At 42.0% G+C, this 16,739-nt stretch overlaps 1 protein-coding gene across 5 annotated transcripts in view; it reads right to left on the bottom strand.

Annotated features, from left to right (window-relative positions):
- Window positions 1-16,739, bottom strand: part of zmiz1a (zinc finger, MIZ-type containing 1a) — a 124,733-nt gene that overhangs the window by 32,171 nt on the left and 75,823 nt on the right. For all 5 annotated transcript variants that reach the window (XM_008429483.3, XM_008429479.3, XM_008429481.3 and 2 more), the window contains 3 exons: window positions 9,262-9,384; window positions 5,726-5,839; window positions 1,475-1,580 (listed from right to left, as the gene is read on the bottom strand). In XM_008429483.3, coding sequence (XP_008427705.1) covers window positions 1,475-1,580; window positions 5,726-5,839; window positions 9,262-9,330 — 289 coding nt within the window. In that variant the 5' untranslated portion in view covers window positions 9,331-9,384. The remainder of the gene's footprint in view (window positions 1-1,474; window positions 1,581-5,725; window positions 5,840-9,261; window positions 9,385-16,739) is intronic.

The raw sequence follows: 16,739 nt of genomic DNA on the forward strand, positions 1-16,739 counted from the left end.
TCATGTGGGATGGAAAAAACGTGAACGTTCGTGTCTTGTGAACAGAACAGTGAACGTAAACCTAATCTGCTTCGTTTACTTTCTCCTCCATCCCGTCTGGTTTGCCAGACAAACGTGGATGATCCCTCTTTACTCACAGTCCGCCTGCCGTCCTCATACGATGAACGCCTGGATCATATCTCCTGCTCTGACCCTGCATAATTACACTAAATCTCCCATTTGTCCAGCATGTATAAACAGCTTTTCCTGAAACTCCACATTGCCTCCTAATAGATCCCAGAATCATCAGCAGGCCTGAAGATGATTCCGACTGTCAGCCGGGCCCAGCCAGCCAGTCCGGGCCGTGCCTGGATGGCAATCACATTATCCCGACACAAGAACACAGACAGACAGAGAAATACAGCGATCAATATTGTGCGCTGACGTCTGTCGGAGCACTTAGGGTTCCTCCCAACAAGATGCTGTCTGCCACAACTGAAAGAAGATATTCAGCTTTAGTAAATGTACTTATCGCGGACAATGCGAGTGAAAAACGCCGAGGCTGATACGTTTCTGCCTTCTGAGCGGCAGGCTGCAACAACAATGGGGCTTGCGTGGAGAATAATGGGATAAGATTACAGAGCGCCACTCTCAGTCACCGCAGTTCCTGTTTTGCGCGTGTGAGATAATTGGCTTGTCAAAAACCACAAAGAAATCACAGCGTTTAATCAAAATATTTAACTCTCCTGCTTATCTAACCAGCTGAGCAAAGGTTTATCTGTGCTTCGTGTGGCTGCCGGCGGCCTTATGAAGGGTCCGGCACGTATGAGCGACACATCTCCAGCTATCCATCTCCTTGTTTCCCTCCCCTCGCTCCTCCGCTCTGCCTTGGCATGCTTTGCTCTGACAAATGCGCAAGATCCAGCTGCTGCTGGAGAAGCACAGGAGGTTGGGAGGGGAGGTATGGATTGGAGAAAATTGGATTTGATAGATAAATGTCTGAGGATAGCATTACTGCTCTCCCTTCCCCGTTACATGCGTGCGCGAGCATGCAGCTCACACTCCACACGCAAGCGCACTCGCACAGGTAGGGCCACACAGCCTGCTGGTGTTGAGTAGACTGTTTTTCTGAGGGGTTCCACTCAGACAACTCATCTCAATAGCACATTAATGTTTAATAGGATCTAAAAATATCATGACACTATCATACTCTGGGCTTTTTGTGTGCCGCCTGTTTAGTTGCTGTTGGTGGAAAGAAATCAAACACTTCCAAATCTCAGATTTACGGGGACTTTAACATGTGCGTTTATTTGCTTTTGAGCACTTAATGGTTATAGGTCCACTGCATAATCTGGTAAATTAACAGCGAGTTAAAAGCTGTGATTTAATGAGATAATTTTGTTTTTCTAAGTCAGCAGTACTAAAATGGCGTGATGGATGAACATGCATCAGCTTGCTTTTTTCTTTTTTTTTTTTTTGGCTGGAGGATCTTTACCTGCAGACTTAGGAGTGAATTTGTCCCGGTTGGCAGCGCACACAGCAAGCAACCTGTAGCCCAGGTCCAAGTCGAACCCCTGCTGAGCGGCAACACGGCTCACCACCTGCAGAAGGAGTCATAAATCAGGAAGTGTCTCTTTAGGCTGTGTTAAAACCCGGCAATCCATCTTTTTTAGCCTCAGTGATTTGCGTGTGATTTCTTTACTGTACATAAACCTTCAGCTCTGATCAACACATTTTAGTTGGTTTTCAGGTTTAGACTCCCTCCTTCACATTTTTAAGCTTCGACAAATACTGACAATATTGTAAAGTCATTCAGATGATCAGAAAGGAAAAATTATGCATCATTTTGAAATCTTTTCTACAAAAAAATAAGAATAAAAATGTAGTATGCATTTGTAGTTATCCCTGTATAATACCCAGTCACTTAATCAACTCCGTTTTCTTGTTGTTGCTAAGCTAAAACATCCCCAGAGCATGACACTGCCACCACCATGTTTCACTCTGGGCATGGTGTGTTCAAGGTAATGTGAGCTTTTAGTTTTCAATTACAAATAACTTACTGCATGTAAAAAAAAAAAATTAAGGGTTATGAATATTTTTGCAAGGCCCTGTGTTGAAATAACTTCAGGGAGAGTGTCAATTATTTTAGTGACAATAAGTAAAACCTCTAGACTTTAACATTATATTACAGGAAATCCTGAGGGATGCGAAATAGGATTACATAGACATATGCAGAGGGGAACTACTTCAACACACACTGACTTTCATCTAACGAGCCTTTTACAACCCCAATAGATATTTATCACAAACAACAAAGCAAATACATCAACAAAAAGTGTCAGTAACTAGATTTATTAGGCAGGAATTAATCATCATAAATAACTTTATACTTCCAGTGAGTGTAATACATTTATGTGGACATGTTTAGGCGTCATCAGCACGTCAACATAATCCATCCGGCCAAAACTATTATGCAACCTCTGCTGAAAAACGGTCAAAGTAGTTGCTGTCAATCGTTTGATTTCCCTCGTAAGTGGGTTGGCCCCTCGGTTTACACGAGGCAGGCGGCCAGCTACGAAGGCCAGCCTAGATTCGACATGGATTTAACAGTGTTTCACCTCATAAGCCTTTTTTTTTTCAGCCTAATCTCCCTCGGAGGATGTGCATGCGGGCCCATAGTTCTGTCAATATGAAAACAGTGTTGGAATAAGTGCTGAGAGGTTAGTGGGTTGCTCAGATTTGTGTCTATCTCTCCTTCCTGGAGAAAAAATAAATAAATAAAACAAAAACAGCTTTGTGCTTTAATCTTGCTTGTTGCTGGAAATGGACATCCTATTTTGCCTCAGGTCAGCTTCTGATTGACAATAACCTCTGATAGGTCCAGAGGAGACGGTTCTGTAAGCTCATTTCATTTCATACAGTTGCCTGGTACAAAGATCATTCACCCTTTGCACAATTCTCAAGATAATTCAGAATCCTGGGACCTAGAATCTCCAATCATTCCAGGCAAATATATGTTTTCTTCTTTCAAGCTGTTAGAACAACCAGTTAGCATGTAGATAGTTGGAGATAGCATGTAAATAAAGACCCAAATAGTGACCCCCAGGATGCCACTATTTGCAGCAATTCTCTAACAGTCAGTCTCTGGGATATTTACTCAACCTTCTCAAAATAAGCTTGAGAGCTTGTCCAATCTTTTTCACTTCAGTTCCAGTTGTTTTAGAGCTTTTAATAAACCCTGATGGCGTATTTAAGCAAGTTTAAGCATCCATCCATCTTTGCAGCATCATCAGGGAGCGGGTACCCATCTCTAGTGGTTAGAGGTCAAAAGGTTGGACACGTCTTGGACAGACTGTCAGTACATCAAAGGAACACATAGACACATGGGACAATTAGCCATGCACACACTCAGACCTAAGGGCAATCTAGAGAAACCAATTAACCAAACAGTCATGTTTTCAGAATGTAGGGGGGAAGCCAGAGAGCCTGGGGAAAAACCGCACATGCATGAGGAGAACATGCTAAATCCATGCAGAGAGACTCCAGGCGGTCCAGGACCTTTTAGATGCAAGGCAAAGGCTTAGGTATGTGATAATTTTCATGTAGTCATTTCTTCATCTATGAATTTTACTTTTATGTAAATTTTTTATATACATTTGTTGAAACTGTCACTATATTTACTCGGTTTTTGGTTGTTGTTTTTGTTATCTGCAAAAAAAAAAAAAAAAAAGAGCACCTCTGCCTCTAGTGCTAACTAGAAACAACCAATCAGAGCTCAGGGAGAAGTCGTAAGAGATCGATCTTTTCGCTAATTATCTGTCTCATATTACACTGCCAAAACTTTTCATAACAGTTTGCAGATTTAATTGAATGCCCCTTTGTCCATTTTGAACAGTAGTTAACTCCACATGTTTTGTGTCATGAAATATGTATACGCAGAGAACACAAGAAGTTATGCACTATAAAATAACTGCAAGTAAATTCAATTTTGAACAGAAATAAATTACGCAGCACATTTGCAGCCACTGGCTTTTCCACACCTACTTGACACAGAATGCACATATGCAGACAAAAAGCTACAATTACATCTCAGAAAATAAGAAGCTGATGGCAATGGCAGCAGCTGTGTCACTGTCATTGCCTCTGGTGCCACCGTGGAAGAGCTGTACATGCAGAAGATCACAAACAGAACAAGCAGCCTCGCATGTGGCATCCGTTTGATTTGCAGAGTTACTCATAAGAATGCTTCGACTTGTTGCTAGCAGTAATTCTTCAGATAAGCAGCAATTTGTTCTCAGAGTCTAATGAAACAATTTAGCTGATGGAAGGAGCCCCATGCTGAGAGGGATTCTGGCAGTGGGCTCCATTGTACAGCTCTTTATCACCCTTTAAGAGGCTTTTATTTTGATTTAGACGTTAACGATCATTTATCTGTTTGCTCTCGCAAGAATATTGGCTGGAAACAATAACCTCGGAGTTAGGCTTTTTTTTTTAAGTTAAATATTTATGCTTGCTGGAAGGGCTCAGGTAGAACTAAACGTGTGCATGTTGTTAGAAAGAAAAATCCTTTATTTTGTTCCACCAATTTAAAGAACAGGATGCCAGAGAAAGTGCTGCCGGGGCTGAAATTCTCCGCATGTAAAAAAACCCCTCTTCCATCTGTTGCTGCACACTGACTAAGAGAAGACTGCTAAACCTTTCCCTAAAAAGAAAATGTTGCTATTTTTCATGTAGCAAAAAGCAGACTGTAAGAACCGCGTGACAGATATATGCTGGTGTGCACCTTCTCTTACGTTACCAATAACAGCGTGTCTGAACAGTTCCAGTCTGGTTTACAGAGACTGTACCTGTATAAATGCAGCCCTGGTCAAAATCACAACTGACTGAATTTGTGTTGCTAACCATCAATCAGAGTTTTGAATCTGATAATATCTCTCATTATGTTCTCCAGCAGAGATTATAATCAGTTCGTCCCATTTGCCTAGTACCTTTTGCACTTCGACTGGTCACAAATGCCGCTGCCAAGGCTATTACCAGACTTCCTTCTGCCGAGGATTTTCTGCCCTTCAATAACTTTATTAGCGTCCTGTTAAACACCGCATTGATTTTAATCCCCTCCTTCTTACTTTGAAGTCTCCCCATAATGTTACACCTCCATATCTGTTGTATATTGACTCACTGATGGTCCTTCACAGATTCTGAGATCCACATCTTCTACTTCCTTTGATTTACCACATTACTCACGATGCTAACACTGACTTAACACTGAGCGATCATTCCTAGGAAGACTCTCCCACAACCAAGTTAAAATTGATTAAAAAACAGTTTCTGTGTTTTCTTACGATGTTTAATTTTGGGGAGTTTTTTATATTGTGTTTTTGCTTTTAATAGCCATTTCCTGCATATTGTGATTTGGTACTATAGTTGTTGTCCTTCAGCATGCTTTTATTTGTTTAAAACTATTGTTTTAATACTCAAGGTTATTCTAATGTGAGAATCTCATACCTGGTTATAATTAGAATGCCTTGCCGATAACCTTTTATAAATTGCTTTTAAAGCAATTTGCAGAAAAACAAAGACACAGTCCAAACATTGAAACATAAAAGATGTGGACACATTGTATCGTCTTCTGTTTTTTGCACTAAACTATGCGCGTCTAATTATTGTTTTGCTCCTGTCTTCTAAAAAGTACCTGGAAAAAAAAGAAAAAAAAAATCGACCAAAACCATAATTGTAGTTTGCATACCGTCAGACATCCCATGAGACTTTGCTCGAAAGGTCGCTGGAAGGCCCGGGGATCTCCACACCAGTCGAGCAGCTCCGTAGCAGCCGAGTGGAAGTTGGCCGGGTTCTGTAAGTGCTGTGCAAACACAACATAGACCCATTAGAAGTGAAAAGAATAAGTGTTATTTCTTTCCTCACGTTTAGTACAAATTTAAAAAAAAAAACCCCACTGAAAACCTAATCGTTCTGCAGCCTCCAACCTGCCTTGATTTAGCGTCTTGTGTTTCTGCACAACCCTGTGAGGACCTTGACTCTTTCCAATCTACGCCCACTTGGAGCTCTGCTGCATTGTGGGAAGAAGATCACACCCATATCAACAATGATGCCAGTGTTTCTTGCTAATCTCTCTTGGCAACACCCATCCCTCGCCTCCATGACCCGCACAGCAAACGAAGCGTTCCCTCCAATCTTCTCTCTCCCTCTCCCTCACTCTTTACCTTATTCATTGCCGGTTTGCAGAGTGTAACACACCAGAGGTCCACTGCCTGACTTGGCTGCGCACAAAGAAAACAACCTTGGTCCTGGCAGCTATGTGTGCAGGCTCAATGTGAGCCGTTGGTGTGTTGTCTAATCTCTTTCACTCTCTGTCTGCCTCTCTCGCTTGTTCACTGAGGCCTGAAACAGTCGAGTCTTTTCTTCTCACTGTTCGAGGGCTTCTGAGGCTAGCAGGACACAATAAGCGGTTTTTAAAATTGAGCTCCCTTTCTTCACTCCTCAGAAGGTTAATAGCTCTGAAACGGCGCAGAGCTGCGGCTTGCTCAGTTGGCGAGACTGGAGCCCACTTGAAAGCTTTTATTATTCCTATCTGGAGCTAAAGCATCTTGTTTTGTGTTTTCCTGCAGAGGAGGTAAAACTATTGTTCTTAGAGGGCAGCGGAGGTGAGTGTTTTCTGAAAGAGCAGCTATTTGACAACAAAAAAGGACCTTCCTTGCAAACATGACGGGGATGCCTATAGAAAAACCCCTCTTTAGTGATGTCATGGGCTTCGAGAGAGACCTTGGAAGAGTTGGGTTCGGACTCTCGAAGGTGTTTGACTGATAGCAAGACAAGAACGGTGAGTGAGAGAGAGAGAGCGGGAGATGCTCTTGTTGATTAAGAGCGAGAGGAGAAGAGCCTCTTCTGGATGAGTGATATCATCTGGCATTACTTCTGCCTGATGGGAGGCGTATCAGCCTCCAGCATGAGGAAAATCAGACCTTGCACAGCAGGGGCTGTTTGTCTTGATCTGAGCCCAGCTCCGCCTGATGCAGCGGTCACCAATGACAACCTCAGCTCTGGTATGAGAGGGGGGAAGAAGATGATGTAAAGAAATATCTCTTCTGAGCTGGTGAGGGTGGGGCGTTTTACAGTTGTTCCTGTAGTTAATGCCGTTCAGGGGTCGGATAAGGATAAGAACGGGGGCTGCAATGACCACCGGTGACGACTGCAGCGCGAAAGAAGCCGAAGAACTGACAGAGAGCCCTCTGTGAAATGATTTACCTTCTCTTCAGGCAGCTTTACATTCGGCTGCTCAGTTTCTACCTGGCTACTTGCAATAAAACACACCGCTCAGCTATCTGCCAGATTTTCCCAAACCAAAGAAACACCCTTCTGGCAGCTCAACGCTCAGTGACTAACCCTTTCAAGTTGGCTTTACTATGACTTATTTTACAGCACGAGCTGGCATGTGTATAAACTCCACTAGAGTTCTGACTTTCATCAACTTAATCAAAGCAGCAACAAAAAAATGACACAGGTGACTTGATTTTAGGAAATTAATTTGAAATCCCTGACAGTTTCAATGAATCTGCAAACCACTTGGAAATGTATTCTTACAAACCACAAAACATGACTTGTTTTGACAGGGCAACGATTAGTCATGAGCTCCACAAATCTGGCATTTATGGAAGAGTGGCAATAAAAGCCAGCGTTAACTGAAAGCCATGTAAGAAGTCACATTTGCCGTTTGCCACAGTCCGTGTAGGAGACAAAGACAAACGTGGAAGAATACGTTCTGGTCACAAGGCAGCAACATTAAATCTGCATGTGATGGAAAGTTAATCTACAATGCCGTCATCTTATACACGCCGCACCCATGAAAAACATTGTTTTGGCAGCATCATGGAGTGGAAATGATTTTATTCAGCCGTGTTCAGAGCTGGTGGGAGGATGAGTGGACTGTAGAAAACCTTGCAGAGGCAGCAAAACACTAACAACCAAAGTTCACTTTCCAGCACCACAGCAACAATGAAATAACTTGGATCAAAGCATACTCGGGTGCTGTAATGGCCCAGTCAAAGCCTAGACCTTAATCTAATTTGTTGCGTGATTCAAAAACTAGTTGAAATTCTTTTTCCCCTTATAATTGATTAAAATAATGCTGTGTACTGTAACAATCATTAACTAGAGCACATTAAAAAAAACGTTGTCTTTATTTATTATTTAACACGTGACAACAACATATTAGCTGAAGCGCTTTCAGCTTCAAAGTACAATTGTGTGATGACGATAAATTACGGCATCGTTTATTCAAAATTGCTCCCAAGCCAATTTGACACAGCTCAAGTTATTTTTGTCCTCACAATTTTACAACTACACACTACGTCTTAAAGCAGGGGTCACCAACTCCAGTCCTCGAGGGCTACCATCCTGCAACTTTTAGATGTGTCTCTGCTCAAACACACCTGGATGAAATAAACTGCTAGTTTCCAGCCTATTGCAGAGAGGAATGCATGCTGGTGAGGGAATTCAGACATTTTGGAGCAGAGGTGAATCTAAAAGTTGCAGGATGGTAGCCCTTGAGGACTGGAGTTGGTGACCCCTGGCTTAAAGGGTATGAATACTTTTGGACCAGCTCAGGCAATCAGTTAATTCTGCTCAGCAGAAACACAGAAGGAGAGATGTGTCGTCTCCTAATCTCAAAATGAAAGCGCTATTTTACTCCATTACTATCCTCTTCATTTATTTTTTTATTTTATTATTATGACAAGACAAGGCATCATTTAGATGTTGTAAGATATAAAGGCTCACACCCACGTATCATAAACAAATATGCCATCAGCCAGCCAGCAAAGTCAAGCAGCCCATGAGCTCTACAGACCATTAATCACACGCAGAGGCGGACGCCCTGGGATATGTTAGTGTCTGTGAGAAGTCTTCTGAAAGCTGACAGTCAGGGAAGCATTTAGGCAAAACGGCAGCGAGGGCTGGCATACGTCAGGAGCTGGCAGCATGATGTCAGAGAACACAGAACGAGGAGAGACAAACTCCCGAGTCCGCTATGCAGCTTTGAAGTCTGCTCTTGTGTTCATAGGCAGATTGCCTCCCTCTGTGGCCCTCTGCAACATGATCTGTATGACTGAAGCTGAGGGCCCAGACACACTGATGCCTAAATAAGGTGCTGAAAGGAGAAAGTAAGGCTGGGATTTCTTTTTTTTTTTGTCTTTGCCCACTTGGAGTCCGTTTTCAAAGAGCAGTAAAGAAAAAAAAGGAAAAGCAGGAGTTTCACTTTATGCCCACCTGTTTGATGCACTGCAGCCTGTCGTTGGTCTGCTGGATATGCCGGTCCATTGATGGTAACGTGTTCATCTTGACGTCTCTACCGGGACTCCATTAAAAGTTTTTTTGTGTGTGTTTTTTACTCTGCAAAAAGAAAACAAAATAGGAGATGTACATCTGTTAGAACGGTCAGGACCATTGTATATGTAGTTTTAAGCCTGCGAGGTTCAAATAGCTTTTCAGGCATTTGAACAGAAAACCTGATCAGACAGAAGAATGGACCAACAGGACCATTTTCTCCATAATCTTTTACTAGACCTGTAAAACCTTGAAATCAAATTCCACATGTTTCCATAGTTTTCCTGAATGCACAGGAGCCACGGGTTACCATGATATTCTTTTCGGATCAGTGAGAACCAACAATCTCGGCCCCGTATTCTACAACTCCAACCATCACACAGTGGAGGATTGAGTCGGGATTAATAGGTATCGTGCTGGTTCACCGATGAGGCCTCCATCCCCTCACCATCCCTCTGTGTTTATCTCTGTCAGCGTTGGTCCTTCCCACATTCCTTCACACAAAAGACCAACTGAGGAACCACAGGTGGGGGGTGGAGGGGCAGGGCTCCAGAAAGCTGCTCGGCACTGATAAAGGGTCCCTCAAGATTCCCCACCGAGTGAAACCAACATAACAGAAGCAAGACGCTCGGTCGGGGAGTTTTCATTTCAGTCTGGAGTGCTTATCTTTGATTGACTGCTGCATAAATGCACAGCATTTAACTTAGACACACACATTTAAGAGCATGCGAACTTAAAAATGCTTGAATTCTTTACTTTGATAAAAGCAACAAAAAAAAAAGGTGGAAAACTTCAAAGGAGCACTTTGAGAATGACACTGTATTGCTAATCCTCTCCGGTTTAAGTATTACCAGGGTGGAATTACCTGGAGTGCACTTAAACACACAGCTTGCATGAATAAAGAGAAATTCTGGAGGAAAGAATTTGTCAAAAGACCTTATTTATTCTTATCGCCTTCTGCTGAGTGGTGTTTATAAAAGCAGTCAAAACCGCCTTCCTCTGGGTCTAACTGCACAAATCATAACCATAACATCGGGCGGCCTTATCCTGCCGAGCTGCTGTGCCTCCCAGCGTCCAGCAGATGTCTCCCTCTCCTGCTGCTAACCACCGCCTCCCTCTTTCATGCTTTCCACCTGCAGCAAGTCGTCCAGAAAGGGCTCCTTTAAAGCCTTTGACAAGTGCTACAAATCCCATTCAGCAGCAAACGGCTCTGCCTGCCGCTAACAGAGCACGCTCCAGCCCGGCGCTGGCCATCTGACCTTGTGGCTATTGATTAACTGGTTCTCCTGCAGCTCCACACCCGGCCGTCCCAACACAGTGAAAAGCAAAGATGTCACGCCTCTTTTATGTTTCTCTGTCTGGGTTCATTTTACACAGTGGTCTCACCTCTGATGGGAAACATGCACCACCTTTGTTAGTCAATGAAAAGACAGACCTGTAGGTTCTGAAAGGAAAAGGCGAGTGAGGTTGAAACAGCTGAGCAGGCGTCGTAACCGAGATGAGAATCCACCTGGCAGGTCTTTTAGTGGCTGTTGCTCGAGCTCTGCGCCCCTGTTCAAAACAATATTGTGTGACCAATTAGGTTTCCCTGCAAATAGAGCTGAACTCCTTCTGCTTCCACCATTTTTCAGAAAATATACACATGGCTGTAAAAAAAAAAAAAAGCTCCAAATTTAGCATTTGTACAGATTTGTTTCCCACTGTAGTTTGACAACAAAGACAACCAGAGGACAGTGTTCTGCTTATGCTTTTTCCGCACTGAGGATTTCAGATCCACATTTAAGTTTAGATATCCAAGATAATAAAAGTATATACAAAATGCAGCTTTTAAGCAATCGCATTTATTTTTTTAAAATAATAAAAGTCAGCAATTGGCTGCAATCTCTGGAGGATTTTTGGTCCACTCTTCTTTGAATAATTCTTTTAATTCAGCAAAGTTGGACAGTTTTTGAGTGTGTCTGGGCTGTTTAAGCTCATCTAATAGCATCTCAGTTAAGCATAGACTTTGACTAGACCACTTAAAAACCTTCATTTTGTTATAAAACTGAACTGATTTCTCAAAAAAAGAAGCTGAATCATAGTTAAGAAATAATTTAACAAGGAGTGGGGGTGATTTTTTCACATAAGACAAGGCTGGTATCAACAGTTTATCTCCCCTTAATAAATGAAATCACCATTTTTCTAATAGTACCTTTGACATTAAAAATTGTTATATGAAATTATGTGACAAAAAGCCAACCGGAAGAAATCAGTTACAGATATTAAAGTTACTATTACAAATTAGACATTTTACCACCACTGTATAGAGGTGCAAAACAAACAAACAAAACAAGAATTACACATTCAGTCATGAAGCGCACATTACAACCTCCTTTTTAAACAACTGAGGGAGGATGCAGCTGCGTATCAGAGAAGAGTAACAAGCCACATGTAACACCAACATCCGAGGAAGCGTCTGTCTCCTCCTCTTGCCGTCTTTCTTTGCTACCCTCCCTTTGCTGCATGTCTTCGTTCTCTGAGCAAAACAAGCTGGGGAAGCAGTGTGGGGAATGCGTGCTCTGAAACAAAAGCACAGCAATCCGAAAGGCGCTGGAGTATGGAAGCAAGGGGGAGAGCAAGAAGGGCTGGGCTTGACGAGGAGGAGAGGCAGAGGAAAAACACAAAGAGCGTGTTGGAATTATCTTGTCGTTACACGTCCGCACACACTTTACTGTACGATCACTCGCAGCATGAGCGAGTTCTCATTTCAGACAAATGACTACCACATTAGTCAGGTGCAATGTGCTGCGTGAAAGCGATCAGTCACTGAGGGTTACATGGAAGTATCCATGCTGGCGGTCCTGACAGATGTCAGTACTAGCAGAATTGGATATCGGTAGATATCACATGTTGCCATGGCAGCATAAATACAAAAAAAATAATACAAAAATTAATTGTTAGCTTGTACAATTCAGTTTTTCTGTGGAGCTGTGTAACACAGGCTGCTCTCCCTCTATCACACAAAACACAGTGATTGAGAGTCAGACTTGCTTGATAAACCTGTAGTTGTTAACTCGTATTTATTTTGAATAAATCTTGTTGAAGAAACACGAATCTCTTGTGAAGTGTAGCACATTACATGTACCTGGATGCAAAAAGAAGATGAATCTGTAGTTGTAAATCTGTAAATGAAGTATGCTTTAGTTCTTCTTTAGCTGAGTTATTAAGTGAAACATGTTCTATATTTTACTGTATTGTTCGATTTCCAGTGCTATATATACTTATGTGAATATTTATTGAATCTCTGACTGATAAAGAAACATAAAGCAATTTATTTATTTATTTTAATCATAGTAGAATCAGGTAATCCTGGCAGAAAAAACTAAGAGAATTTAATCTGAAGTACATTTTCTGGACTTTATCATTTTAACATTCTCCACATTGATCAAAAACAGAAAGAAATTCCCAAAAAGTATGGAGGGTTTTTTGAAATGTGCTAAGATATAAATTAAATTAAATTAAAACTATCCACTAACGAGTAAAAATGTCTATTTTATGTTATGAGGAACTGTGGTTGGCATTAATATTAAAATATCTGCTTTGGATGTCCACTGCAGTCGTCCTCTCTGTGTTATTCTTGGCAGGACAATTACTTTTTACAAGTATCAACAACAAGTCGTTTTGCCAGCAGCAACACTCTGAGGACACTTTGCTGCCATGTTTATCCATTTCTAAAATAGTTTGATTGATGGAAAACTGTCCTATTTCATTTTCTTTTTGACTGCTTTTCAAAGGTTGCTTCAAACATTCATATCCCTTGCCTATTTGGTTTATGCATCGTTCAACATCTTCATCAAAATAAGGACACTTATAGAAGCGTGCAAATATATATATATATATATATAAAAAAAAAGAAATTAATGACTATTTCATGGGATTAGTCCAAGGTTAAAATGCCGTCATTGTAAAGCAATAAAAAAAAACCCAAATCAGTCCTATTACCAACTAAACATCCTAGAGAAACATGTGAGTTTCAAGGTGAGCCTTAAGGGAATATTTTACTTAAAGCTGTTGATGACATTTTTTAAGGTTTAGGGTTGAATAGATTTCAAAAAGGCCTTGAGAAGGAAGTACATTCAATACGTAAAAAGATTCGCTGCTCCGGATGGCATCTTCGTAAAGGCATATTAGGGAAGGTGCTGCTGCTCTCTCTTCTCAAGCTCTGGTTATTGAGAGACTAAAGTGCAGAGGACACCAACATAGAATATAAAAAAGCAATCGCTGTGAAGTTTGGCGTGATATCAACTTCATTAAGGAGAGGAGGAAACTATTCCTTCTGCTCCCTTGACAGAGGAGAAAATCCTCCTCTCCTTTTCAGGACCACACCTCCTCCCCCTCTCCGCCCCTGAAGCCCCTGGCCTCTCTACCTCTCTGTGTGCTTTATGCTCTTCTCCTCTGTAGCCCTCAGACATCATTAGAGCCACCCAGCATGTCACTTCCCTAACACCACCTTCCATTTTCTGTTCGATCATTTTCCTCTCCTCATCCCTCATATCTCAACACTCCTGCCACTCTCGCACCCCCTCCTCCCTTCCTCCTTTTAGCTCTCCTCCTCCTCCTCCTCCTCCTCTTCCTTCTTCCCGTGGCCCCAAGTGGGAGCTGCCATAACAGGAGGTGGAATGGATTCATTTGCTCTAATGTGGTTTGGGCTGCAGCGTGGCACGGCGCAGAGCGACACTTTATCCCAGCGCACAGGGCTTCTCTCCCTCACCGTCTGCAGTTCATGTGTTTTCAAACAGGCCAATCAACACCACTCAGCTGCACTGGCCTCTATCTCTCATTCCCTCCCACATACACCGCTCTAAGTATGTCTGCAAAAAGCCACCAGCCATCTCTCCCTCTCTTTCACACACACACACACACACACACACTATTATCTCTAATGGCAAACTCTCATAGCCAGGCAGTCCCCTTTGCTGCCTTCATTTCCCCGCCGTCCAGTCTGGCCTGTCCACAGCTGCTGGTTCTTCGTTGCCTCCAAACCGACCTCCACCGTCACTCTTCCCACTCTGCGCATTTGCCTTGTTCCTGCTTATTTTCTTGACTCTGTTAATCCTCTCCTCCACTTAATCTCTCTTGCTCTTCTTTTCCCTCTCAGCAAAGCCAACTATTAGTCATATTGCCCCCACTGGGCTTTATAAAACTCAGCCCTCTGCACACCCTCACAGCCACTTGGCTCTATAAAAATGTGAAATGACTTGTCCCAGGGGTGGAAAAAATAAAAAATAAAACTCCAAATAGTCCCGTTTGTTTATCTTCTGTTTTAATGTGACAACTACGGGAGCAGCGGGCAGCTATGTGACACCCAACACTGCAATGCAAACAGCTGTGATGTGGAGATACACGAGCCGCTCTGTTTCTGCCTATAAATACGGACCTTCAGTTGTGGACTATTTCAGGTATGCGCCACGAGATCCTCCCCCTGAAAACTGATGATTACTTCACCGCTGAACGCGCGAGATCAGAAAGTGAAAGCAGGAAAGTTCAGCTGATTCTGCATGAGATTTGAAACACTGCACAGACTTGAACCTCGCCACAACAGCAACAAACGCAATACAAGGACCACTGTCAACTAATACAAGGTTGCTTTGAAGATAATATGGCCTGTGTTTTCAAATTTGAAACAAAAAAAACAAAAAAAAAATGAAAAGATAATGGCGGTGTTGACATTCTAACCTGCTATTAGCATCTTATTTTAGCAAGTAGCAAGCTTAGCAAAGGTAGATTTACAAAACTTTCCCAAAAGGCTGCCTGCATAACTCAAATAACTCAAAGCAACTTTACCTTATGTTCAGTTTGTTCTTCCTGTTGTCTACTGAAAGTTGTGCTCTTTCTGACACCCAAGAGCAACCACACACATGCCTAAACTTGCTAAATTAAAATAAAAAATAGTTAACCAAGTCCATTTTTATGTGTAACAGTGTTCACACCGAATTGTGTTGACAGAGTTACCTAGCGGTGTTTAATAGGATAAGGTTCCATTTGAAGATTTTTGAGTCTCCGACTCACCGGTCAAAAGTCAGTGCCACCAGTTGACGTCTCTGTGTATCTTTAGTGTTTATGCATAATATCGCTAGCATTTTTTACTGCGACAGGTAAGTTGGATCAAGAGATACTTTTTGCTTGTAATCTGCAAACTGGGACGCTAGATGACACGAAATCTCACAAAGTAAAGCTTTCAACAAGAGTGATGCTTCCAAACCTAAATATTCACAAAAAACTGATCAAAAATGCACTTTTATCTAAATGAGCCTCTAATTAAAATCAGCCTAAATAGATAGTGGAAGGCACCAACAACTCAACAACTGGACAACAGCGTGGCTCTCCCACTCTTCATGAGTAATTCTTCATTTAAGGTATTAGAATACCAAAACAAATGCGTTATTTCCAGAGCAGCATAACGTACGACAGTTTCATTTTTAAACAGAGACTTTTATTGTTTCTATAAACAATAAAAGGGCGGTAAGGGGCTAATGAGACACTTGGAACTGTTTCATCGTAGTCAATATGGTTCCAGTTAACCCAGTAAACGAACACTACAAAAGGTTTCATCAGAAAGAAGAATCAGCATATAGAGTATGAACCGTAGCTGTGGATTGGTTGTAGAATAGGAACCGTCTTCCGCTGGGGGTTTAATCCTGAGCACGTTGAAGTGCTGAAATATCCTTGGGCAGAGTACTAACCTCCAATTGCCTCAGATGTGTGAGTAAAATTCTCTGCACATATAAAGTGCAAACATGTATTATAAGTGCTCTATGAGTGTGTGTGTAAATGGCAAACTCTTTGCAGTAGCGAGATAAAGTAAAAAAAATAATTTAAAAAATGGTGTTACATAAACGTGGACTATTCAGCTGGAGCTGCAGGTTTTTCTCTACCTTGAGGAAATCCTTCACAGCTGCTGTCTCAGATCAGCGCAAGATAAAAATCGTACCTACATCAAATGCAGTTCTGGGGTTTTGTTTGTAGTCTCCTTTAGCGGATCATGTTTTTGTTTTTTTGATTTTTTTGCATTCTTCTGTGGACTAACAGGGAGGGGTCTTCTGTTTACTGATGAGATCGAAAATTAGGTCATCTGCGAGCAGCAAAAAGCTCGCGCATCACATGATGAATGAATGAACTCCTTATTCCACACAACGTTCCAGTTGCCGAGGACTATAAATACCAGCTGCGGAAGATTGTATGTCCTGACTGCCACATGCAATTTTCCAGTGTCGCGAAAGACAAGATTGTATCACTAGTGATGCTCAAGACGTAGTACGTGTGTAAGGAGAGAGCTCAGGGCCGGAATGTGCATATTTTAAATCGCTGGACCAGCTCTGCTCAGGAAAAAGCCCAGAACGGTGAACCGCACGAGGTTTATTAAGTGTAATCTCATCAGTCTT

This window comes from Poecilia reticulata, chromosome 15 (genome assembly GCF_904066995.2).
Source record: "Poecilia reticulata chromosome 15, P_reticulata-male-v2, whole genome shotgun sequence".
NCBI lineage: Eukaryota > Metazoa > Chordata > Actinopteri > Cyprinodontiformes > Poeciliidae > Poecilia > Poecilia reticulata.